General features: G+C 34.3%; 6 protein-coding genes across 21 annotated transcripts in view; 2 read left to right on the top strand and 4 right to left on the bottom strand.

Annotated features, from left to right (window-relative positions):
• Positions 1-3,110, bottom strand: part of LOC132909167 (regulating synaptic membrane exocytosis protein 2) — a 69,043-nt gene extending 65,933 nt beyond the window's left edge. For 8 of the 13 annotated variants that reach the window (XM_060963803.1, XM_060963808.1, XM_060963798.1 and 5 more), the window contains exon 1: positions 798-3,109. In XM_060963803.1, the coding sequence (XP_060819786.1) occupies positions 798-907 (110 nt within the window). In that variant the 5' untranslated portion in view covers positions 908-3,109. Of the gene's footprint in view, positions 1-797 lie in introns of all 13 variants that reach the window. The other 5 variants (XM_060963799.1, XM_060963797.1, XM_060963793.1 and 2 more) reach the window with 2 other exon arrangements.
• A 1,536-nt stretch (positions 3,111-4,646) lies between these two features.
• Positions 4,647-10,058, bottom strand: LOC132909178 (exostosin-3). Its single transcript, XM_060963837.1, has 10 exons — positions 9,564-10,058; positions 9,196-9,432; positions 8,527-9,067; positions 7,606-8,447; positions 7,329-7,544; positions 7,049-7,259; positions 6,729-6,985; positions 6,247-6,651; positions 6,071-6,175; positions 4,647-5,950 (listed from the first exon to the last, which is right to left on the bottom strand). Exons 2-10 carry the CDS (start codon positions 9,373-9,375, stop codon positions 5,846-5,848), a joined length of 2,862 nt encoding a protein of 953 aa, XP_060819820.1. The 5' UTR covers positions 9,376-9,432; positions 9,564-10,058; the 3' UTR covers positions 4,647-5,845.
• Positions 10,059-10,199: 141 nt separating this feature from the next.
• Positions 10,200-13,523, top strand: LOC132909203 (DCN1-like protein 1). The gene is made up of 5 exons (XM_060963886.1): positions 10,200-10,328; positions 10,855-11,068; positions 11,171-11,339; positions 11,429-11,642; positions 11,753-13,523. Exons 1-5 carry the CDS (start codon positions 10,326-10,328, stop codon positions 11,915-11,917), a joined length of 765 nt encoding a protein of 254 aa, XP_060819869.1. The 5' UTR covers positions 10,200-10,325; the 3' UTR covers positions 11,918-13,523.
• A 160-nt stretch (positions 13,524-13,683) lies between these two features.
• Positions 13,684-15,473, bottom strand: LOC132909214 (uncharacterized). The gene is made up of 4 exons (XM_060963897.1): positions 14,370-15,473; positions 14,096-14,257; positions 13,971-14,039; positions 13,684-13,857 (listed from the first exon to the last, which is right to left on the bottom strand). Exons 1-4 carry the CDS (start codon positions 14,808-14,810, stop codon positions 13,684-13,686), a joined length of 846 nt encoding a protein of 281 aa, XP_060819880.1. The 5' UTR covers positions 14,811-15,473.
• Positions 15,474-15,608: 135 nt separating this feature from the next.
• On the bottom strand, positions 15,609-23,453 carry LOC132909171 (tripeptidyl-peptidase 2). Of its 4 annotated transcripts, XM_060963824.1 has the most exons (20): positions 23,365-23,453; positions 23,086-23,283; positions 22,370-22,498; positions 22,123-22,290; positions 21,493-21,653; positions 21,237-21,400; positions 20,831-21,163; positions 20,475-20,744; positions 20,080-20,391; positions 19,844-20,000; positions 19,583-19,770; positions 19,348-19,502; positions 19,026-19,243; positions 18,706-18,940; positions 18,397-18,647; positions 17,300-17,547; positions 17,176-17,187; positions 16,346-16,803; positions 16,032-16,247; positions 15,609-15,963 (listed from the first exon to the last, which is right to left on the bottom strand). In XM_060963824.1, exons 2-19 carry the CDS (start codon positions 23,245-23,247, stop codon positions 16,038-16,040), a joined length of 3,831 nt encoding a protein of 1,276 aa, XP_060819807.1. In that variant the 5' UTR covers positions 23,248-23,283; positions 23,365-23,453; the 3' UTR covers positions 15,609-15,963; positions 16,032-16,037. The 4 variants fall into 4 exon arrangements, with proteins under 4 accessions (XP_060819807.1, XP_060819806.1, XP_060819808.1 ...); XM_060963823.1 differs by lacking the exon at positions 23,365-23,453 and having other exon boundaries at positions 23,086-23,327; XM_060963825.1 differs by lacking the exon at positions 23,365-23,453 and having other exon boundaries at positions 15,609-15,976; positions 23,086-23,327.
• Positions 23,454-23,626: 173 nt separating this feature from the next.
• On the top strand, positions 23,627-26,275 carry LOC132909192 (UDP-glucuronic acid decarboxylase 1). The gene is made up of 5 exons (XM_060963867.1): positions 23,627-23,769; positions 23,875-24,462; positions 24,543-24,656; positions 24,740-25,060; positions 25,149-26,275. The coding sequence occupies exons 1-5, from the start codon at positions 23,709-23,711 to the stop codon at positions 25,415-25,417; spliced, it is 1,353 nt and encodes a 450-aa protein (XP_060819850.1). The 5' UTR covers positions 23,627-23,708; the 3' UTR covers positions 25,418-26,275.
• The last annotated feature ends 484 nt before the right edge of the window (positions 26,276-26,759 follow it).

Raw genomic sequence — 26,759 nt, forward strand, 5'->3', positions numbered from 1 at the left:
GATAATCATCCGAGGTAGCGACGAATACCTAAATAGGGAAGATACGATAGGTATAAAACGGTCAAGGACTAAGAGCAGGTAAGCAGAGAAAATAGGCGGAAAACGTCAGCGGGGACAATTTGCTGGTCAAGAAATACACGTACTCGATCGATCGACTATCGTTTCGTTCGTTCAGTAATTCTGATCAACGACGCGTGACCGTCCATGGTCACATTTTGTAGCTCTGCCTAGTCTGTCTGGCCATTCAGACCATCTACTACTTGCTCGACGCAATGTCTCTTTCCTAACTCGTTTGTTTCTTTCATTGTGGAAACGGGCAAAGGCGCCTGATTTTCTTGCATAAACGCATAAATCTCCTTGAACGTTAATCTCTTCGATAAGAAGGATGCAAACGAAAAAATAATGGTATTATAAATGGCTGATAAAAATAAACGTTCTTTAGAAAACATTTTACGTTTTTCGTTCCTCTAAGCAACTTAAAAGAAAGTCTCCTCTACTTTTAAATAATTAAGTGCATTCTGTTGTTTATTGTTAACTGTCGAATAATGTAGTCCTTGTAATCCATGGTAGCCAGGGGGTCGATCATCGTCTCCTTTCTTTTTTTTTTTTCTTTCCTAACGTCAATAAATAAAATCGAAAAATCCTTCCATATGTTGATGATAAAGGCTAATAATAAAAGAAAATAATTAAATACAAGAAGGATAAAAAAAAAAGGAAGCATAGTGCACGAGGTAGAAGTATCGTCAGCAGCCGCAGCATCGTAGTTGTCGAAAAAACAGGTTGCAAAACCGACGTACCTCATAATCTCATTTTCCTTTTCCTCCTCCTGCTTCTGCCTTATTATAACCTCCTCGATGGTGCTCCTCTCCTCAGGGGTGAGGTGCGACATATCAGGTACAGCCGCCATCACGGACGTAAGATAGGAACGTGCACGGGAAGGTCTAATCGCGAGGAGTTTAGCGCGACGCGCGGGCCGGCGCAGCACCGACGACACCGCCGATGAGGTACCGCGACGAGGATCGCTCGCCGCGCGACAACGCTCGTTCCTACGGGATATCGCGTCCTTTCTACGACTACGGGAAGGCTGTAGCGTACGGGGGGAGTCATCCGACACCTGGTAATCGGCGCAGCTGGCCACGACAACACGGGTACGCCTTCGACGAGCGTAGATTATGCCGTGCTCTCGCTTTCGTATCTTCCACTGGCTGTTGCTTGTCCCGCTGCTGCTGTTTCTGTCGCTGCTGTTTATGCCGTTTGTCACAGCACACAAGACGATGACAATCGGTGACGATCGGTACACAGCTTGGAAGCCCGTCGACGACGACCAGCACGTTCGCCCGACGTTCGACTGGACAAGTGGAAGCCACTCGACACCGGACTGTCTTGTTCGTGCGCGTCTTATCGTCCGCCTCGAGGCTGGCTCTCATGCGAGCGTCATCGAGACTCGTCGAGGCATCGACGCGACGCTGGATAGATCCGTGATCCTCGTCTCCGTCGGCGTCCTCGTTGTCGTTATCTCTCGTCGTACGATTACCAATGACCGCATCTGTATGACAAATCATGTTTCACAGGCTGTGTGGAGGTTCTCGCATTCTCTCTTCCGTCCCCGATCCTAGTTCTCCGCTCGAAGCCAGCATGGAACGATACGAGGGCTGTCCCCAGGTGTTCCTCGAAAGCGACCTTCGACGAGCTTCCTCCTCGCGTCCTCGATATGGCGGCTGCGAGGTTAGAATGTGCGCACTGCTCTCCCCCGCTCTCTTTGCTTCTCTCTAACGTGCTCCGATTCTTCTCTTTATCTTAATCTACTCTTCTTTCTCGTATATCTCTCCCTATACGACTATCGTATCGTGTATTCTATGATTCACGGTTCGCAGATTTGTTTACCCTGTTCCCTCTGTTTTGATGGTCGAACACCTCGCGAGGTATCGAGGTTTCAAGCGGACGAGCGGCCCAGTTCACGAGTACATCGATTGAAAACGAAAACGGGTCACGGGTGCCGTTGGTGCACTCGTTTCTACCGTACACACGAAGCCCAGGTTCTTGAACTTTGCAGGGGGAATACGCGATCCTATACACAGCGGGCGCAGGTGGAGCGCTTCTGCCACCGGTTAAACGAGACTAGTCCGCGTTTCAGCACTAGCCAAGTGTCGCGTTGACGGCCGCGCGACCAATCGGATACGATACGATAATAATGGCTACGTGGTCGTGTTTCTGACCTCTGTCAAACGCTTTCGGAATTTCATCGATTTCGAACGAAAACGGGACACTGGGTATAATATCTACTGGCTCTCGGGATTTTTCTTCTTCAGCCTCGAATCGTGCACAAAAAAACACTCTTCCATGTATGTATTTTCTCGTCTTCTTCAATTATAAAACAACGTAACGTCGTGTTGTATCACAGCAAAATTAATCGTAAAATTCTTCGAAAACGTCGAGGTGCGATCAACAAAATTTCACAAGTTGAAAGCAGACGAATCGTTGGAAAATGAATCGACACAAGAAACGCGTTAATGCGAGCGATAGAATACACGCGCAGCCTCGATCATACGAGGAAATCCGTGCCACGTATGCCTCGTTTCCAGACGATATTCAACGCTACAAGTATTCTTCTCAGTGTTTGCGATTCACGTGGCGGCCGAGACGACGATGGCGCTCTTCGACGTCTCTGCAGCGACCGCGACACCCACACAATCAATCGCCCTAGACCGGATTGTTCCACACCCACGAGAGTCGTTTTCTCAGCTGACCGGCTGTTCACGACGTTTTCAAGTCGCGTTCGTGCGATTAGCAGCTCGCGATGTCAGCTGTTCGCTCGTTTACGAACCCTCGCGTTATAATTTATTTCCACGGAAATATGGATTCTCGTACTATCTTCCCTCGACGATGTAAAACGACCACTTACGGTGTTATCGCGGGTGACTCCGTGCTTGGCTCTGAGTTTACCGTTACTCGCACTGATTACACACGCGAGTAGACGATGGTAACGGCGTCCAGTCGAATCGTTGACGGCGAATAGCGAAACGAACGATATTCTCTCATTTCTGTGTTTCAACGTTTCCTCTCTCGCTAACGCTCGATGCTAGAACAACACACGAATGAGCTTATTCCACACCCCTAGCGCGCTTATGTCCGCCAACGCTCCGCGATTGGTACTACTCTCGCTGACGGCTCGGTCTCTCCTTCTCTCTCTTTCTCCACCTCCTCCTTCGCCCTCTCTGTCTCCTTTTCGCCCCTTCTCCCACCGATCGCCTACATCTTTCTCCCTCTACCTACGCTATCTGCTTCTATCTCGTTCGCCCCTTTCCCTCGTCCCTCTCCGCAACGAGCTGAAACGAGAAAACCGGTCTCCGCGAAGGGGGCTAATTTCCGACTGCGGATCGACTTCCTGTTAGAATTCTGGCATCGAAATCGCGCGAACCTCCGACGACGAACCAACGGCCCTCGGCTCCACTCGCTATCGTTCATGGAAGAAACAAAAGAAACCGAGTCGAAAACCATCGAGACCTTTCACCGCGGAGGACACCCTCCTACGGCTCGTACTTGTGTACGACCGCAGTTGCGCGAACCACTCACACACCCCCTCTCCTACGTGTTTGTCCATTCGGGACCACCACCCAACCTGCACGAATTCCGCTCTCTTCCCGTGCATGTGCCAGGCCCAAGGTGGGGAGGCAGAAACGCGTCCTGAAAGGACGTCTGTCGCTCGCGGCCACTTCCACTCTCCTGATTTTACAGGAACGTACGCCAGCTGACTTCCGGGTCTTATTTGTAGGCGTACGACGATTCTTTGAGTTTAGGTTTCATCGAGTTGATCGCCGAGAAACGATCCATTCATGCGGTCTTAATAAATAATGGGATGCGGCGTATGTTCGAACCAATAAGGATCACAGGCCGCACTTACGTCATGGAAAACCTGGTATTGATCGCACCCTAGGCCAATGGGGTTCACCGCCGCAACGGTGTTACTCTTACTGTTCTGGCGGTGAATTCGAACGCGTCACCGCCACCACTCTAAGCCGGGAAAGTATGAATTTTCTCGTCGAACATTGATGTCGTGAGATCGCGCATCATTGGCGATAATTAACTTGAAAGCTCTTGAATGACGATCTTGTGCAATGTACATTGTATGTAGGTGTGTTTCAAAGTCTAATTCGATGAATTTCCCAATTAATCGATGATAATAAAATCGTAATTTGCGAATAAGATCATAAGTAGAATGAGAAATTTGTTGCAGCGCTTGGTCGGACGAACGTCTGACATAGACTGTATTAATACTACTGGCGCGCGGCTGACTAGCGATGACAGTATGTACTGTCTTAAGCAGTGGTGCCTTACACTACCTTATTTTAACACAAATTTCGATAGAGAGTGGGATAAGAAAGTATCTAAAGATTTTATGCAAATGAGAAAAAACTTTGTTTCGACAGATCACATCTTAAATGTCGATCAATCAAGAACAATATTAAAATCAGCTGCCAACAGCCATCAACCTAAAGTAGTAGACTCTGCTGATCTGCTTTTATGGTATGCAATACACGTATGATTAATGATGTATGGAGGGTAGCCAAAGATACTGAATCGTATCTTTCTTTCGCGAGAATCAAATAAAAAATAACATTATACGTATCGTAAATCAGGTTCCAATGTACAATCATAAATAATATATATTTTTATTTTCTTGCACGTGCACCTGAACTCAATTCAGGTCAAATTTTACAATCAATCGTGTAAGATTCGACAAAATCATGTTTACATATATCATGTTTCATAATGATTGCAATACGTTGCATAAAATTGAATAATGTGCGGTACACGTACTTATAAATAATTTGTTAAGAGTATTATGTGAAATTAATAGATCAAGAGAAGCTAATTTAAATTCTTACAAATTTGGCACATTTAAGTGAAAAATAACATATAATAATTGAAGCATTATCAAAGAGCAATGTAAGACTAAATGGCAAGCGACAAATTAGAAAGAAAAGATAATTATACGTTGATATAAATATTTTTTATCGATTTTCTAGTAGAAGGAGCACTTTTTCTCAGTTTTGTATGGAATACGTTTTCGTATTCATTCACTAGCGCGCACTGCCATAACAGTAATATTTAATTATTTCCATTTAGTTATAGTTATTTACATTATCTCGATAAGCATAATTCCTAGATAGCGTAGTTTACACTGTCGTTATGTACAAAAGAGATTATTGTGCAAATTGTACATAACAATAATCATTGAAGAGTAACGATCGTATTCATATACTCTCTCATATAAATTAAGAGTGATGTATTACAATTCGGTCGTATAGAACTTTTAATATATACATATGCGTACTGTATACATCTTCAATATCATTTTTTTATATTTTTCGTCCTGCTTCGTGCATCGTAAAACTAAACTCGGTTTTGTAAATAAATTTATTACGCTCCGTCGTAAATCGTTATCATTGGTGTGATAGAAGTTATGTGTACGAGGACATAAAAAGATTACGCACTATGTCCTATATTCACTATAATATATGTATGCAGTCAACGATGTTTCATCATTAAATTTTTTCGAACGTGCATTTCACTCAATCAACGTGTACATCGATAAAAAAAGGTACAATAAAAAAGTGACGACAATAAAAAATCCTACGATGTTTGTTCTATGTATTTATATACTTTATAGGAAATTCAGTCAAAATTTTATCAAAACCATGTAAATTCTATCAAGTGATATTTACTAAATTTATATATATATATGTATATATATATAAATTTATATATATATATAAATATATATATATATATATACATATATATAATATATATATAATTCTATTATTTTTACTTTTTTTCTCTTTTATATAAATTTAAAACATTTTTGCTTATCATGTGGAATTCTCGTTTTAAATAATATCGAATCAGCTCGATATTGAGTGTTTAAGAGAGGCATGTATCCAAAGACCTGAAATTATTAGAATTTCGATTTTTACAATACACCCACTGCAACTACATTTCATTTTTGGAAATAACATGTGGAAAAAACAATAAAAATCTTGATAAAAAAGTAGTAAAACACACTTACCTGAGAGAAGAAATTGATGCATTTGTGCCTTTCTTGAAAATGAGTATCATCTTCAGAAAGAGAAACTGGACATCCAGGACATCTAAATGTCCAACGCGATGTAACCTGAACAAAGAAAGAGAAATTTGATTAAGCATTACACGCGTATTAAATATTTCACGCGTATTAGCATTCACCTTAACAGGTGGTTTTCTTGTGAGATGAGATATCAGAAAGTTCATAGCAATATCTTCACAGTTCATGTATTCATCAACCTTGTCCCGTATTGCTTGCGGTAACCAGTGTGTATAAAGATATGTATAGTGTTTATGAATGAATGCGGCACCAGTTAAAACCATTGATAATTCGCAGGAATAATTAGAATTATAGTTCCACGCATTGTGATAATTCTGGTCCCATGCATGGAAACGACCGGGAAATCCAACCACACGATCTCGGTGTTCTCTCCACACTCTAAATCCAAACATAATTTCATCGTGTCGTAAATGAGCGTCATCGTCTACTGAAAGGACAGCTTCAGTTTCGATAGCATCAAATGGAAGAAACCTATTGTTCAAACTATTCCGTGGAGCCTTGATTACCTACATAAAAAGAAATCACTGCTTTTTCTTATAATTCACTAACTAAATACTCACTTAATTTTAAGAAAAAAGCTTACATGAATTGGAACTCCAATATCAGGCCACTTTAGGTCTTCCATGGGTGGTTTTGGACTATTCCACACTATTAGTACTTTATTTAAATACGGCAAACCATACAACCGAGCCAAAGAATTTATAAGCACTTGCTCTCGTTCATATGTCAACATAACAATTGTAAATTGTTCTCTTGGATAATTTCCACCTAAAGCTTCGCTAAATTCTTTACCCGCACCTCCAGCACCTTTGCCAATTGGTCTGAATCCCATTTCAGAACCTACAGTTTATAATGTACCGAATGAAATCATTATTATTGGATGGAGAATATAAATTTATTTACCAAGAAATTTTGCATCACTAGGAAGAACGGTATCAAAAGGTAATTGTGGATACAAATAAAACGGATCCACCCAATCGTTCCAGATTTCATGCCCTTGCAGCAGCATTGTGGTATAATTTCTTTTAAAAGCAGGAGATGGATAAGGCGGCTCTAAAGGACCCAGACTTTCTTCTGCTTCCGGCTCAGCAATAATAGTATCAGATTTTAAAGGCTAAAGAAAAAATAAAATTATTATGCGTAATACAAAAAAAGCTGCATAACTGTATGTTATAACGTTTACCACAAAGCTTTCATTAAAGACACTTGGACTGGCAGTCTGAGGTGCTGGCAGGGGTGGTATGCCGAGTCGGTCCCTAATTACAGCTATAATAGTATCTACAGCACCTTGAGCAGTACTTAAATAACGTTCCCATATTAATCTGCCTTGTCTACGCATACTTAAAAGATCAGTGTCGAGAACGGCACGTAATAGAAAATGCATTTCTGTTACCCTAGCCTGAAATATAGAACATGTCCAATAAAAAATAATATCAAGATAAGGACATTGTAGTTTTTACCTTTGGCAAGAAGATAGCAGCTCGGCGCCAGCTAATAACTTCACTGTAGCTTAATAAAATTTGATCGCCACCTAAAAAAACTGGAATAGATCCCGATCGCAATGCTTCATATAATCTAGCCTGCATAGATGAAGTAGTTACAAACGAGGCATTGCTAGGAGCTAAAATTAAAGTAAATGTTGATTCTTTCAGTATAGCTTTCCTCGAGGAGTCGGTTCCACACAGAGACCAGTCAAGTATTTCTATTAAATTTTTCTCCTCAGAGGCTGGTATACATTCAAACTGAATGAAAAATTTATCCAATGTTAATCCTATACTCATATCTTTAAGATGTTGAATAATGAAAGCATCTAAATTATTTTCATCGACTGTTAGCCTTTCCATATCTACATCTGTATCATCAATTTGATGTGTCATGGTAGCCGTTCTTGGAGATCTCATCTCTCCTTGAAAAGATAATAAATATTTTCTTCTTGCTGGCAACATTTGTGCACATTCTTGCCACACGTCGCCACCCGGAGGTCCCAAAATTGGAGGAACAACTAAATCAAAACCTTCGCGAAATTGATTTCTAAAGAACGTTGATTGGACTATTATTGCTCTCCCTGTATCTACTCCACTAAAAATATCTCCAGATTCTACAGACAGATCTCTACGTGCTAGGTTTAACAAAATATGATTTCTGCCATCTCCGCCCCAATAAGGGAGTGCATGTAATTTTCTTACATCTATAGGTTTACGAAATTTTTTATCTACATTTTGTTGAGTAGAGAGAGCTTCTCCTATAAGAACTATGTATATACAAGCTTCGGCTGCATTTGTAGTAAGATGCGGGTTGTATCCTGTAAAATAGAGGTATTAATTAATGTTTATAAAAAAGTGTTTATATATAGTTATAAAAGATTATTTATCCATATATACCTAAGGTTTGTTTTATGGTAGTTTTCAAAAATCCATCAACATCCCATCCTGAATTTACTACAGAATACTGATCAGGATCATACAAGTATACTGGAAAACCACTAGTCAATGCACACCGACTGTGATCAAAACAATTATACATTCTACACAAATGTGGAATTGTGCTAGGTAATACTACAGGAATAGAATTCATTAAAATACGTTTTGGTGGAGCCAATTCTGGCGTATTTCTTTCCACTGCTTCTCTTTGAGCTACTTGTGCTTGTTCAACGCTGATCTTTAATCTATCGAGATCTGTTTGCTGGTGTAATAATTCCTGTTTTAATTCATCAATTCTTTGAGTTAAGCTACTAACTTCGATCTGAAGTCTTTGTCTCTTTGCACTCAAATCCCTAAGCTCATTATTTACAGAAACTTTAATACGTAGCATCTCCTCTATTCTCATCTTCAATTGAGAAGCTTTCATAGGAGTAAAATCTTCAAAAGCTTCCAGTGTGGAAAATGTACGATAAATGTCTTTATCTGGAGAGTCAGATTCCACCTAAAAATAAAAAAATTTTAATTTTAATTTTATCACTCATACATATTACATTTTTATCTATATATTTATATATTTATATATATATATATATATATATATATATACACATATAGAATAAAAGACAGTACCTTTGATAAATAATAGTGAGTAAATAATGGTACAATGAATAAAACAGCGGATGTTAACATTATAATCCTAGATAATTTGATATGTGTTATCCAATGACAAATTTCTCTGCCACTTCCATTTTGATGGTACAATGGAAGTATTTCAAATATACTTCCTCCCATCGTGTTATAGATTATCATTCATGTTTATCTAAATTTCAAATCAATAACCTTGTTTTGTGATTGTTTGACAAATTCCTGCCAACACAATGAGAAGACATTGTTATAATAAACAACATTATTTTCTTTATTTCACACAAAATATTAACATATTTTTATAGCAAGGATGATATAAGCAGCAAAATTATAATGCTCATGAATATACTTACCAAGAACATGATAATTGTGGAATTTTGATAGACATTATTCACTAATAACCTAGCAACAAAGTATTTTCCGCTCACATTTTTTGAAAACACAATCAATTATCATTAGAAACAAATCATCAATGTTATTACAAACTAGTTTGACGAATATATTTTACTTTATGTACATTCTTATTAAAAAAATTGTTCAACCATATAAAATACGCATAGAGAATTGACAAAATCACAAGATTTCCCATCAAAGGTTCACAGTGAGCCAATAATGATTAATTCAAAAACAGTATTAATAAAAATACTGCTGTGTCTTCATTAATGTTTATTCATTCTGTCTTTGACGTACGGCCTTGTAACTTGGTGTATGGTATAGGCATTCATTTGCGTGGGCCAATATTTACGATAGCGTTTTGTTGTTATTTCACAAAGGCTTTCATCCGTCGTGATTTCTACAAAACGCAGAAAAAAGAAAGATCTTCACCGATGCCACCAGACGTAAAACCGAATCACGTGACGTTTTCGATGAATTTTTTAATCTGATCGTATCGTAAAATACAATGTTTAATAAATTGAATGTATGCAAATCTTTTAAATAACCCGCGACATTGTTCTCGAAGCTACTTTCCTCTAGCAACGTCTGGTGGCATTGCTTTATAATCTTGTTGGTGTATTTGCATTTCTCAGGGCCTTCACAGAACATGCGCATGTTCATGTCAAGTGTAGTGCAAAGGAAATAATATTTTGGCTTTCGGGGGCCTAAAATTAACTAAAATGGTGAGCACTTAGTAAATTTATGGATTACGTTAATCCAACGATCCTTGTGACTTAATTTTACTAAAAAAACTACAGTTTCCCTTATATGTCCGCGACAGTGTATTAAAAATGTTAAAGTAACCTATCGCGAGTCAACGTTACTGTTCCCTTTTGCATTAAATACAAATCAATTTCGTGACATACCTTCTGATTAATGACATTGCAAAATAATACATGATCTTTTTAGTGTAATAAATTACATTGTCACGAAAGTATTATCACATTTCTTAGAATCAACAAGATGCTACTCAAAGTAGTAACAATAGCTATTGTACATGCAACAAAATCTTTGTTTATACGTTCTCGTCCATGTTGACTTCATTGTTATAAATTTAAAAATTGTGAAACATCATAATACGTACATATATGGTCATGAGCAGATTTTTTATTTAACGTGATATTCAATGTTGTATAGTAGGAGAACTTATAATTTTTTTATATTAATCTTAGGAATATATAATAATAATAATTCTAATCTTTGTTGCAGCATAAGTTAAAGTTCTCACAAAGAGACAAAGTGAAGAAATTCATAACTTTTACACACACTGGAGAACAAACTGCAATATATTGTTTAGCACAAAATGATTGGAAGCTAGACTTGGCAAGTGATAATTATTTCCAAAATCCTGAGGCATATTGTAAAGAACCAAAAAATACAGTAGATAAAAAGAAATTAGAAATATTATTTAGTCGATATCAAGGTAATTCTATGAAAGATGATTGACACATAATAGCTATGTACACATAAGATTAAAAATATGCCTGTAACGTTTGCGTAATGTTTAATTTGATAATTAAAATAGATCCAAATGAACCTGACAAGATTACAGCAGATGGAATAATGAAATTTTTGGATGATTTGGATTTAAGCCCTGAAAGCAAATTAGTATTAATTATTGCATGGAAATTCAGAGCAGAAACACAATGTGAATTTACTAAAGATGAATTTATGAATGGAATGACAGACTTAGGGTAAAGCAAATTTTTTAATGTTGTTTCTTCTAAAAGAATTGAATCCTTTATGTATTATTTTAATACTGTTTATTAAACTTATTGTTTAGAGTGGACAGTATAGATAAATTAAAAGCCTGCTTAAGTAATTTAGAAAATGAATTAAGGGATTCTCAAAAATTTAAAGACTTTTATCAGTTTACGTTTAATTATGCAAAAAACCCAGGACAGAAGGGTTTAGATCTTGATATGGCAATTGCTTATTGGAACATTGTATTAGATGATAAATTTAAGTTCCTCCCTTTATGGTGTCAATTTTTACAGGTAAGATATCTAATGTATATCTATAATGTAAATATTGGTCAAGCCTAAGAAGGAAGCTTACATATTGTCTAGCTAAATTATGATACAAAATACTTAACACAATTTTTTAGGAACACCATAAGAGGTCAATTCCAAAAGATACATGGAATTTATTATTAGACTTTGCACTCATGATCAACCCAGATATGAGTAATTATGATGAAGAGGGAGCCTGGCCTGTACTGATAGATGATTTTGTAGAATGGGCACAACCCCGTATTCGTCAGTCCCTCTAACATCTTTTTGTTACATTTTTAACTTCATATAAAAAAAAGCTTTATTTATTCAATTATAAAATCTTATATTCTTCAAGTGATACTTGATCATATTTTTCTGATAGAGCATCATTTTACTTTGTGTACAGAATATATAGCAAAGGAGTATTACAATTGCTAGGATCAATTTAGTGTATAATAACTCTGTAATATGTAAACAAAATTATATAAGAGAAAAGACTATTGCTTATAGGCAATAAGTTAATTTCATATAAAATTACAGGTTTTATATCGTTTAATCTCAAATTATGTAACTATTAAAGTTTCACATAAGAGTTGCATTATTATATATCTATCTGTACAAAGTAATATGATGTGATCAGTTTGTTCGAAAAAACAATAACAGTAAAAAAATGTTGCTCAATTATCGAAGGTATTTGCAAACATCGGAAGAAATCGCTGACTGTGTTCCTTTGCACGAATTTGGCTTCGAAAAGGAAAAATCATAAAATAATTCGTTTATACCTTTTTGTAGATAGTAATTTCTAGAAATTACGTTGTTAAAAATTGTTATTAAATAAATTTTACGACACTCTACAGAACACTTGTAATATACATACAAACAAAAGAAGACAGAGAGAAATCTGTATTTTAAACATATTGCTATTTCGGCACTGGTATACTTATCTTTTTTACAATCACCGACTTAAATGGTGACAGAAAAAGATTTGTTTTTGTTTTATTAGTGAAGAGTAATATTTATATTGTAATTCTGAAGTATAATAGATGTTAGGGAAAATAAATTAAGAATTTTTTACAAGTTTAAATTATGGGTTTCATTTATAATTAGTGCAGATAAAATATATTTTTTTATGATGTCATAAAAATCGTGATTATAAATATTTATTGATTCCAAGGCATGTTTGAATTCGTCAAGTGATCAAGTGAAGACATCAAGTGATTAAAAAAAATGAACAACTGATAAAAGCAGATTTAATCTCCATAACAAACTTTTTACTTGTACTACAAAGTGTTGAAGTTATAAATAACATTTTCAGTTTTGTATTTTCTCCCTACTTCACAATGCAATATGTGATTAATGCTTTTGTAGTTTAGTAAAGTACATCAATTTACTACTAATCATTTTAATTTATATATAATACAAAGAGATTAAAGAAATATAATGTAAAAAAATATATATCTCTGCAACTTTATGGTTAACAGTTAAGGAACCAGAACATTATATCAGTTTAGATATATGGACATTGAAAGGTGCAAAGTAGAGAATTAGCAATATAAAAAACACGTCGTCCAGAAATTTTGGATTATATTTTATAAAAATGTTAAAATAGGTAAAATGAAAACAGTTCGTGACGTATGCATTCAATATAAAAAGAAGAGTCCAGTAAAATATTGTCAGAAATATGTTTGCGCAATGCAGAAAAAATTCATGAAAAATGTATATTACATTTTATTTAAGTAATACTAAAGAAAAATACGATTTTCAAACTTAAGCTACTTTATTTTTTTAATAGTTTATGCATTGCGTGAACACTAAAAAATTGTAATAGTTTTAGGAAGAAATTGTACATAATGTAAATAAATTCGTCAGTCTTAATCTAAATAATATGTCTAATTAAACAAAAAGTTCCATAATCATTTCATACATACACACATCATAATGAAGTTATATATATAAATTTTACTTTTTTTAAAAATATATTTGTATGTATATGTATAACTTTAAAAAGTTTACATATTGACACTTGAAAAGTAAGGATTATGTATTATTGCTTTTTGCAATGATTGCCACAGTTACATACAGGATCACAGCCACAGCATGGTGAATTGGATGGATATAAAAAGGCTAGCTCATATTGGTTTGCTTTTGTATTGTAACATTTATTTAATATATCCTTCGTGTACCAATTGCATAAATGTTCCAAATTCTCTATATATGTCTACATTATTTTTTTTACTGTTAATATGACATGCATTACTACCACTTAAAAATATAAAATATTGCAGTATTTATCAAATATTGATTTTGCTATATATAGTTACAAATCCTTACCTGTGCAATAACTAAACCCCGATTTGGATTTGTAATTGTACTATGACTATGAGAGTCAAAAAATGTTACCTACAGATAAAAGTTTTATGTAGGAATATTTTTACAGATTTTGCCAATTTGCTTACCATATAAGTCTTTTCTTGAAATATAAACAGTACTGTTCGTCCACAAGTAATAAGAAGCATAAATAAATTCTTAGACTTTGGTGCTAAGTACCATTTGTGTAAGAAATTACTTATATGTTGATATAAACCTCTTTGAATTTTTTCATGAAATACTTGAAATGTCTATAACATAATTAATATTGTTTTATATCCTATCTTGTTGAGTAAACAAATTCTACATAAATTACAAAATCATTGCAAAATAGAGATGATAAAATGTAAATTTAACTTGTACCCATTCTCTCAATAGACTCAAACTTTTGCCCCCAAGTCTCAGTGCCTCTTCTGTACTGAGATAAGGATGAGAAACTAAACCTTTTTTAACAATCCATGCATGAATAGTATTACCCTCTATCATAGCTTCAGCTATGATAGCAATAAGTTTAGGAGATTTTTCCGCATCGTATATTATTAATCCTGTTTGAGATATTCGTTGAGCAACAAGGAGGCAAATAAGAGTACATGCTTCACTAACTAGAATTGTGTTAAAAATTATATATCGTATTCGGAACAGTGCAGATAAAATAAAAGAGAAGATATCTTTTTTACTTGTTTGTCCTGGTGGGAATCGACTTTGTGAAAATTCCTGATTGTACCAAAGTACTTTCACGTTATTTTCGAAATAGTTTTTCGCATACGAAGACAAATAGGAGTTGAGCAAAAGCGATAAGGACATAACTCTTTATACAAATTTCGGTTGACGTGTCATTTATTACTTGTAAATTTTTACGTGTGAAAGCATTTTTTCTTATTTTGACTTAGTATATTCTTACAAAAAATTTAATGTTCCAACTATTAAGAGCCATGAAGCTGGTTGAGCGGTGAATTTGTTTTTATATTCACGTAAATCGAATTAGGAAAGTTACAATAGAAATATATGTACGCAACTTCGTACTAATGGAGCACAATTGAAGCTTTAATGTAAATGTTTCTTGAAAATAAGACATTCTATTTTCTTTTAAAAGGCTAGTATTAGTGCATTTATTATTTTTATCTTGGCCTCTAATAGTACAGCTCTAGCACAATCAATATTAAGCAATTATTCTCCAATTATTGAATTTATAACAGCAAGAAAACAAAAAAGTATGAATTACATTTCATATTCACTATAAAATTCAAATAGAGCTTTAAATATTTTTTGTTTTTCTCATTATACACACCAGCGCACTTAACGCTTATTGTATAAAGTGAAGAAATGTTTCTGTATGTAACACCATGACAGCAAAACCTGAATATATTATATATGAACCTCACAAATCACATAAGTAAATGTATACAGTTTTAAATAACAGAATCCAGTACGATAACGCTACTACTATACTGTGGATATAAAGAAAATACCTGTATGTATACATGTGTATATATATAATATATATATTTATTTACATGTAATATATTGTAAAAATGGAAAAATCTAAATAATTGTAAATGATATACATTATGTTAGTTGAAATGAATGTTGTCAAACAACACATTATTGTTTAAAAACTTTAATTTCTAAATTCATAACAGTTTCCATGATATTCTGGCGTTTTTTTCTCTTTTGATGCGATAAACACCATAAAAATGCACTATTACAACAGCGGTACTTTTAGTAATATAATTTCTTATGTTTAATTTCTTACGTTTAAAAATTAATATATTTTTCTAAGATCATTTTTTCGTATTTTTTTAAGAGTATGAACACAAGTATATATTTATAAGTGTATAATACACTTGAATGACTCAACAGAAATAGTTCTGCCATAGAGGTGCATTGGAAACTGTTTGCCATGATTAGTTTCCATTGTCAGAATATTTTTTCCATTGTCAAATTTATTCCTTCGTACCTAGAAAAGATACCTGTGCACTTTATTATACTTTACAACTAATTTAGAATTAAATGAGTATCAATTACCATTGATCAAAACGATCTGTACGAAGGAGGATAACGCGACGGTATACTTGTCTGAATGTGACGTGACAAATGTTCCCATCCTAAAATATTTGCAAGTTCTATACATTTTTCGTCAACTTCTTTTAATGGGTTGTCTTCGTAATAACGCAACAATAATTTCAAATAGCGACCATAATGATTATTAATGTGAGCATGCCACAGTGAGAGAGTAATGACCTGCAAGTAAAGAAGTATTTTGTTTTTACATATAGTTTCCTTAAATAAACAATAATAATTGTTAAATAACAGTGCAACCACATTTCAAAATTTCTTGCCTTAATGTCAGTTGGTTCAGCGAATTTTTGTACTTCTTGCCAGTGATGTGTTACACTCTCTAATAAATGTTCATATGACTGACGATCTCCCTCTCCCTTTTTTGCACTATGTACGTACAATCGCGCTAATGCACATCCTTTCTTTACTAATGCTTTTATCAAGCTAAGTTTCTGTTTTTCCATAGTGCTTCTAATTTTTGCTGCATCGTCACGTTGATCGCTCTTCAAGCCATAATAGGCTAAGAGCTTATCTTGATCAATATTTGTAATCACGGCATCTGCCACAGTTATTATCTGATTTGCTAGAGAAACAGATTCTTCTGAAATGTCATCGTGTGGTACATGACGTCGAGCTTCGGGTGAGTCCAAAGAAATCAGCATAGCAGTGTGAACGGGCAGATGGTCAGAGAAGAGATTCTTTAATTCTCCATAGAGTAGATTTGCATATTCTCCAGGTTCTATTAGTAATAATACCAAATTAATTATACTTTCGAATAATAATATAAAAATGTGGACATATGCTTGCATTAAAAACAATAGGACAGGTTTTGTATAAACTTGTTTGAAATGAATTATTCTAATGTACGTATACGTTTATGTTTGTGTTGAAATGATGCTGTTAAGTGATATATATTACTACTAATAATTTCTTTTGAACATCACAAAAGAAAAGACAAATTATAGTAAATTATTTGTTATGCATATTACACAATCGTGCATTGGAATGAAACAAATGGCTATAAAAAAATTCGATAATCATCTAAACGGAACTGAACAGGATTTCAAATCAAATTTTGGAGTAACGTTTTATTGCACTCTAATGAACTTACTCGTAGAAGGCGCTATTTGTTGAATTGAAACCGGAAATAAAAACAAGATATTTATATGATGCAAAACCTTACACAATATGTAATTATATATAATCAATATTAGATGAATGAAAAATCTGATTACCCAGCTTTGTAAGCCAACTGCATTTGAAATCCCTGAGTGCTTCATTGTATTCATCCCACTTAGTAGTTTTTTCTTTGTTTGATGAATGATAGGGACTATTGCTACTGCTGCTACTAGATTTTTTATTTGGTTCAGATAAAATATATTTAAACGTATGGAAATCCACCTTCCTTCCATTATCATCTTTGCAGAAGGTCAGTGTACCCTGTAAGTAACTAGCATTTCCTAAGGCAGCACCTCTGGAAGCTCTTTAAAATGAAATAGAAATTTCGTTTTCTTTCAAACAGATTAATATTGCCTAAGAATCTCGCTACAACAAAATGTTATAAACGAAATCAAACGTGAAGGTAACAAATTAAGATAAAAAGGAAGTGTATAGCATTTTTATGTTTAAAAAAGCATACATAAAGCATTATACCTAAAATATTATGTGTATATAAAGCAAAACCACTATGTAAAATTTATTAAAAAATCTTCTAATATGCACAGATACACATATTGATCTAAATATTCAGATCTAAAATGTAAGCAATAAATAAAATGTTTTTTTAAATAATAAAGCATGTAAATTCACGAAACTAAATAAGAATGTAGATGCAATGAAGTAATGCATAAAATAAAAGTATATCTATTAAAGAAAAATCTGCTTTAATTGATGTTATTTTTAATTAGAAGCATGTAAATGTTTAAAAATGTTTGCAGAAAGAATGCTATAGACTTACTTGTTTTCAGCGCTGCAGTGCGGAACGAAAAAAAAAAAAGGAAAATTTTCTTAGTAATACTTTAGAAACAGTTGATTGATAAAAGAAAATATAAAACAATTTTTCACAAATTATCTGATCTAACATTTTTTGAACGTACACATCTTGCATATATACTACATCTTACATTCATGCACCAACTTTTATTTGCATAAAGAAATAATATATGTACTGCTACATGCAAAATGAATGTAAAATAATAATCTTAGGAAGGAATATAAGCTATGCGTGAATAAACTAAAATAATTATATATTTTCTTTAACATCATAGTAAATAATAATCCTTGTCATATATAGTATTTAAAAAAAATATTATGCTTCAAATAAAATACTTACTTGTTTTCATTCGATAAAGGAGCAATATACAAAGGAAGAATGTGGCCAGGTGGAACTGAAGCCGCTATCATTTTCTTGCCACCGATAATGGCTTGTGACTGACTGGCATATACGTCTAGACTAATTGGATTACTTAGCGTGTGACTTAAAAGGAACGGCATTTCCGTTAATCTATCAAGTAAATCTTTCTTTTCATGACGTACATGTATTTTCAAAGTATAATCGCCTTTCTCTAATTTTTGATTAGCATACTGTAATAAAAAATAGCATTATTTCCTCATTGTTTCATATTAATATACTCGTTCTTACTTTGGATGGGTACGCATCTCCACAACAAATAAGTTGTTTATTAGTATCATAAATCATCCACATCTGACTATCATATTCACTTTCATATAATAAATCGCTAAGCAGCGCGGCATTTGGAGTTACTTCAGTCGCCTTTGCACAGTGGAACGTATATGTTAATTGCAATTCATAAATTTGTCGTGAAGGAGGAATAATATCTCGGTCTCGTAAAGGAGCGATCTTTGCGTCAGTGGGTCTGTAATATTAGGAAAGAAAATAGAACTACATTAATTCATTTTCATTGATATATCATACTGTGCAACATTTTTTAGTTTACGTACTTCAATATTTGTACGGATGATTTAAGGCAAATACTGGGCACTACTTCTTCGTTTCTAAGAGAACTTCGCACTTCTAAGCGATTTATTCCATCTCCAGATTGCATTGTAAGATTCCCATTTATGATATGGACACCATGAAATTCAATGAAGTAATCCACTAACATATCACCTATGTTTGCCCAATATTTTGCGATGACAACTTCTAAGATCAATCCTCCCTATGAATAAAATATGTTTCTTATTTGATGATACTCATACACCTAAATTCTTATTTGATAATACTAAACGTTTTGTTAAAATGTATAAAGAGAATTAATAATACCTGAACAGCAAATGGATGAACAATTTCTGATTGAGAAGTAACAGTGAACAACTTATTAACTTCAAGAGTTTTACAGGACAAACGTGGTTTCAGTTGAACGCTATGAATCACAAATCTTCCAGTTTTATCTTTTTCTGTGCTCTTCAATCTAACCACTGAATTGAATTATATTAAAACATTCATTTTATGTGTTCAATATTGTACATATGAAATAAATATTGCTGAAAATGCATACCCGCCCATGTTGCATCTTCAGGAACGAGAATAAAATGTCGACGAATCGTATTCGGTTTAAATAAGATATTTGTATATGCTAAGTCTGGAAGTACCGCAGTTTTTGGCAGTGTTTGTGGCTGCACTACAGTTATTGGTATTTGGAACACTGGTCCTTTTGCAACGTCTGTTACATCATACGCTCGTACACTATAAATGACAATTAGTACTGATATTGCACGTTATTAATATAAAAAAAATATGTTAGTTCGAACGTATTTACCTAGTTGTATGAACACCTTCGGGTAAATTAAATCCATCAATTTTAATAGCAAATGCGCGGACCATATTCATTAAATCAAGATGCGTTGGAAAATGTACCCAAGGTGCATCGCATACCAAAGTTAATTTCAAATTGAAAGCAATTTTAATTGCAGGGTCTATAAAGTATCCAAGTATTTTAATAAATCACATCCAACAAAGACATATAGTATTACAGTAACATATGTAAAATTATACCAGTATTTTCGCTATTAAGGAATATAGGTTCAACGTTAATAGCATAATCTTTTGATCGATCAATAACACCGCTTCTCATGTGGATTCCTTTGGCGTTATTTGGACCACAGTTAATGGTAAATCTTATATCCCTTTCAGGTACGTTATTGTAAGTAAGAAGATTATCGAATGCACGCTCGACTTGTAACAGCCCGGACCCTTGTGCAAAAGGGTCTAGATTTTGTATATATAGAGCTGTATTTTCAAGCGCTCTTTTTATGCTATATGGAGAAAGAGGATAGCCTTTGGCAAGAAGTCCTGACATAAGTAGTGCTGTAATACAAGTACCATATTAAAACATACTTCTTTTTATTATAGTAACATGAACTTTATATTTTAGAAATGTCGATATATACCAATAGCTCCAGTAACATGAGGAGCAGCCATGCTTGTGCCATTCATGAGTTGACTTTTTCTTAATGTAAAATTGGGAACACTAGTTATAGCTCCTCCTGGAGCACATACGGTAATTCCGGCTCCACCATCGATCATTGGACCTCGAGACGACCACGTGTATGACATGCCCGGCATTTTTTCTCTTAAAGAATATTCAGCTACCATCATATCAGGAGAAACATAGGCACCAACACTAATCACACTGTTAGTACTAATATCTGGTGGTGTTCCTATATGATTTTAAAATGGATGGGATGTACTAGATGTTAATGTACCGAGTATATATTTAAAATTTTCGAATGTTTTTTCAACTAACCAATAGTACACAAAGCAGGTCCACGATTACCAGCAGATGCTACCCATGTTACACCAAATTTATCGATAACTTCATTCATTAATTCTCCTATTCTCCCAGTGTTAGACCAATGAGGATGTTCTCCGTAACTCATATTAATTACATGTACTTTCTCTTTGTGTTTCATTACATGTATCATTGCACGTATTATTGCAGTTCCTGTTTCCATTGTACCGATGCGGCCATCTCCGACACCTAATGAAATAATTTGAGCACCAGGAGCTACACCATTTGATTCAGGATTATCAGGAAAATATGCTGCTGCAATTGAAGCTACGTGTGTCCCATGACTTGCTGCAACATAACGAGATTAATTGTAGTTACGAAAACGAAATAAAATAACGAATCGAATCTCATTAATACCTACAGCATAAACCAGCGATTTCTAACGTATTTCCGTCGTCGTGAACATTAATACTAATATTCAATTGATCTTCTGGTATAAGGGGTGCATATTCCCTTGTCAAAGTGTATTCGCCTAGAAAGACACCAGCTTCTAAGTTACCTTCTTCGGAAGTGTCAATGCACGCTCTATAACAGAATATAAACAATTAAGTCAAATAGCAATGTTTGTAAAGGAAATGTTTTAATTGAAACCCTAAATATCCTGCATATATCTTTACCTCCAAACTTCACCATCATGAAAAACAATACAGTCATAAGTAGGTCCTACATCAGAGTATTTTTTCTCCAGGTTATTTAATATTTCAACTCTAGCTTCAAGTTCTTCTTTTTCTAGTCTTTCTTTTAAACTGTTTACTTGTGGATTCTTTGCTTCAAATTCCTATGTACAATAGTTGAGTAACGTAAAAATCAAGTTGTTTCTTATTTAGGAAAAAATTACATATCCATAAAATATTTGCTTATATCTTAATTAAAATCATTTTTTTGTTTCAAAGCACACTATTAAAAAATATAAAAGAACGTTACATGGTATTATGCAACGAATCAATGCCTTTACAATAGATCGAACTGCCAATTATAAATATAGCATTAGATACAGATCACTGTGACACATTGTGAAACTGGCCTCATTTGATTGCATGGTTCAACATATCCACAACAACCCTATCTTTGGATCACATGGTCTAAAAGCCTATTTACATTTTTGTTCTTAAATATTTGATGCTTTTAATTAATCTGAGAGCCAATTTAAAGATATCAAATTTTAATAAATAAATAAAATAGAAATGAAAGTTTTTTATTTCTGTGCGTGTCATATGCAATCAGAATGCAATTATTAATTTATTTACTTGTAGTTGCCTAGATGCTTCTGCAAGTGCAGATTTTTGACACGTGTCCCATGATCGTTTTTTTCTTTCTAATAATACTCTTTCTCTTAATTTTCCTGGATATAATGAATACAAATTTTTTACTCCTATGTGATACTGTCCAGAAGGATTTTTCCAGTTGGATGGAACCTGAGATAAAAATAATTTTCTTTTACTGTTGTGTGTATCTAGTGAGCACTATTAATTTCAAACATTATTTGAAATGTACCTTTAATTTACGACCAGTCATCCCTATTATATATCCATCAGGTGCTTGTACAATTTTGCTGGTATCCACATCTCCAGCTCCACTGCAGTCATATCTTTCAATAATTTTTGGCTTCCCATCTGAAGTTTCCTATATTAAATGTATTTGTTATAAAACAGAGCATTTTATTTAAATTTAATTTTACTCCTTTGTTCAAGAAAATTTTGCTGTATTATTATCAAAAATTATTTCAAAAACATCATACAAGCAAGGCTGATTCAAATTTATAAATTTTAACAGCAAGCAAGGACGAATGACTAATGTATTTCATTTTAGTATTTAATCACCTATAATCCCATGGTAAACAATGTTCGCGTTAATTGTTAATTTACAACAAAATTGACACAAAATAACAATCAATGATTATATATTACAATGTAACAAAAATCTTCGAGATTGAAGTAATTACAAAATAAAGATAACGGAAAAGATGAATAAATTTAAATTACTAATTTTACACAAAATTGTTCAAAGACATCCACTTTGTATACAAAGAAAACACAAAGAAATTTATAAGAAACAAAAGGAATTCAGCAAGCCAAGACTTTTGACAATATATATTACTGCCAGAAATAAAATTATGATATTTAGTCAGAGTTTAAAAATGAAAGAAAAGTGGAAGAAAACGCAGGCACTTGAACAATCGCGAGGCGTGTCTATATAAAAGCTTCACTTACCTGCATACCAGGAGCCCCAGGATCAATCCCTGAATCGAAAATTGCAATGATGACTCCTCTTCCATCATATTCAGGATATTTTGCAAGAAATTGAGTGACACCAGTTTCTTTTTTAGGTAAAAGACCCCAAACAGGAAAATTACAATCAATGACCTCTGCCATATTTCAAATACCACTGCCACTGCAACTCCAGAAAAACTACTTGAGATGTTTCCTTTGTACTGCCACAGCCTTATATATCAATCAAAAAACAGCATCTGCGCCTGCGTGAGTGCTCACAGAAAATGTTGAGGTTAAGTTATCGGCCCACGATACGTCAGATCAAACATGGATCAAACAGACAATAAGAAACAAAATTTGTAAAACGTTTGCGCTATGGTGTTCAGAGAGCAGCACCAACATTACGTCAATAATTAAATAAAATAGCGTTTCAAGTATCGCAAATTTTGCGATGGAAGGTGATGATGTAAGAGGTTATGTCTTTTAATTATAGAAACCTGAAAATGACATATTTGTGGCGATTGAATATCTTCTCCTCTACTGGATATTATCATGACGTTAGTCTGTGATAAGTTGATGGGGAAGTAATGTAAATATCTCCATGACATGTGCAATGTTGAAGCATGGTTGTCACTCCGCGAAAGATGAAACAGGTTGCCTTCTTCGTGATTTGTATAATATTAGGTAAATGTTATTGCTGCTTTCTAGCAAGCAGTTAATATTTCTTTACAGCTGTGAGCACTTGCCCTTGAATGATAAAATCAATGTCATATACTTATCTTGTTGCAGTGTTAGGATTTTACAGAACATTAGTCAATCCAGAAGATGAACAATCTTTCGCCCGACTTCATCCAAGAGATCGTAAATCTCGTCTGGAAGATATAAACGAGATTGAAAATGTCAATGAAAAAATTCAAGAGGCTGAAGAAAATGTACGTTACACTGATATCAAAGATATCGAAGAAGCAAAAATACGAATTCGTGAATTAGAGGGCAAACTGCAACATCTTGAAGCTAAAATTGAGAACAAAGTATCAAAGGACTTTCCAACAGTCAAATTTCTTAACTATAAGAATCGAAAGAGGATATTGGTGACAGGTGGAGCTGGCTTTGTTGGATCACATTTGGTCGACCGTTTAATGCTTGCTGGCCACGAAGTAATAGTTGTAGATAATTTTTTCACTGGCAGGAAACGTAATGTTGAACATTGGGTTGGCCATGAAAATTTTGAGCTTGTTCACCATGACATTGTTAGGCCTCTCTATTTAGAAGTTGACGAAATATATCACCTTGCTAGCCCAGCTAGTCCACCACATTATATGCTTAATCCAGTTAAAACGATAAAAACAAATACATTAGGTACAATAAATATCTTAGGTATGTAAATACTGTGCAAACTTAGAGTGTCGAGAATCTCACTTAAGTAGTCAGTAAACATAATTATCTAATTATATCAGGTCTTGCAAAAAGAGTAGGGGCAAGAGTTTTAATTGCTAGCACATCTGAAGTTTATGGAGATCCTAATGAACATCCTCAATCAGAAACTTATTGGGGACATGTAAATCCTATAGGTATATATGAAAATAATTGCGATTGCATTTGTTTAATAAAATGTAAGATAGTAAAATAAAAATTAAATATATGATTTTCATAGGTCCAAGAGCTTGTTACGACGAAGGAAAACGCGTAGCAGAAACATTAAGCTATGCATATATGAGACAAGAAGGCATTTCCGTGCGTGTTGCCCGAATTTTTAACACATTTGGGCCAAGGATGCACATGAATGATGGTCGAGTAGTTTCGAATTTTATTCTACAAGCGTTACAGAATGACTCGATTACGATATACGGTAGCGGAAAACAGACGCGATCTTTTCAATATGTATCCGACTTAGTCGATGGATTAGTTGCCCTAATGGCGTCTAATTACACTCAACCAATAAACATTGGAAATCCTGTCGAGCATACAATAGAAGGTAAATATGGTATTGTCAAACACTCTTAGAAAAATCGATCGAATATTTGACAGAAAATATACAACGAGTCAATTGTAATTGATTACAGAATTTGCCCTTATAATAAAGGATCTAGTTGGTACTAATAGTAAGATAGTCGAACTTGCCGCGGTCGAAGATGATCCACAACGAAGGAGACCCGATATTACTAGAGCTAAGAAGTATTTGAATTGGGAACCGAAGGTTCCTTTAGCCGAAGGACTTAAAAAGACGATAATGTATTTCGCTAAAGAATTACAGAGGACGAAGCACTCTCAGAAAATTAGTATAAAACAATCTTCCTACAAAAACGATCACGATATAGTGGAGCAACTTTAGAAAATAAAATATCAAAACGGTTAATTTTTCCACTTTTAAAAAAGTGGTTTTGGAAAGTGCCATTATGCTATGGACCACTACGTGCCAAAAAATTCCCCGTCCAAATTGAATTTTTTATAATTTAGAATATCAACGAGTACATATTCTTAATTTAAAATGGAAGAAGAGAATCGTTCGTCTTTATGCAACCGATATTTATTTTAACTCTGTTAAGATATTTAGCTATTTACGATGTTCCATACAGAATTTTATTTATTAATCGTACGTAGTAGTATTCAATAGTATTCAGTTCAAATACCGAATGCTTTGAAAGCATACTACTTTATTCGTGACAAAACGAAGATCAATTTATCGTATAGTTCTCAAAATTCTTTATCTAATGATTGTTTGTGTGGTGGTGGTGCTAGGGGAAATTACCAATATCCTTTTTCCCTGTGTAAAATATTAGGCTAAATTGGCAATTTTAAATGATATTCCTCTAAATTTACTTAATATTTCTATATAATCGATTTCCCTTCAGCTGTACATGTCTTTCTATCATAAAATTTTCGTGATGTATAATAGCGATATTAATCAATGTGCACTTGTAATTAGTGAACAAATTTTTCTGTCACCAAACTTTTTACCATAGAATCAAAACGTGTTTATAAAGTTTCCCGAATGTTCTTATAAACCACAGCGTTTGGACGTTTGTAATATATTAGTAGTCGTACCGTGTGATACATACGCGGTGTAAATGTACTGTAATATTCTACTGTAATATTTCGTGAGTATGTAAACAGGAAAGTAATTTTATACTGTACGAAATAATGTATTGTACACGAGTGTAAGTGAGTAAAACACTTTTTGTAAAGACAATCCTGTTTCGTCTGGACGACTTACGTTTTTAATTCATACACGAGTAACGATCCCACGGTGTAGAGGGAAATATAAAATTAATCCTTGCATCATAACATGCGTCTAACTATGTATCAAACGATCATGATTACTTCGTGCGACCATAATCTACGTCCATCTCATTTTGTATGAAGAATTTTCAACGATCGCGTCGCGAGTATACACATTGTTGCATAACGAGTCGGGTGATTCTTCTTGTCCGGTTGCGCTCCAACTAGATAATATTATAATTCCGATAAGCGTGACCACTTGCTGAAAACGCATTCCATGGCGAGATTGAAGAATCGCCCGCGTCATTTATAGTGCATTTGAAGGGCCGATTGCTCGTAATGGGTGTCGCGTGGGCCTTGACAGGGCGCACGTGGTCGTCCTGTCTCGAAGACAGGAAAGAGAGGAATGGCCAGCCAACGATCGAAAGAAGAAAAGAGAGGAACGAACAGATTGG

The sequence above is a fragment of the Bombus pascuorum genome, chromosome 7 (genome assembly GCF_905332965.1).
Source record: "Bombus pascuorum chromosome 7, iyBomPasc1.1, whole genome shotgun sequence".
In the NCBI taxonomy this organism is placed as follows: Eukaryota; Metazoa; Arthropoda; class Insecta; order Hymenoptera; family Apidae; genus Bombus; species Bombus pascuorum.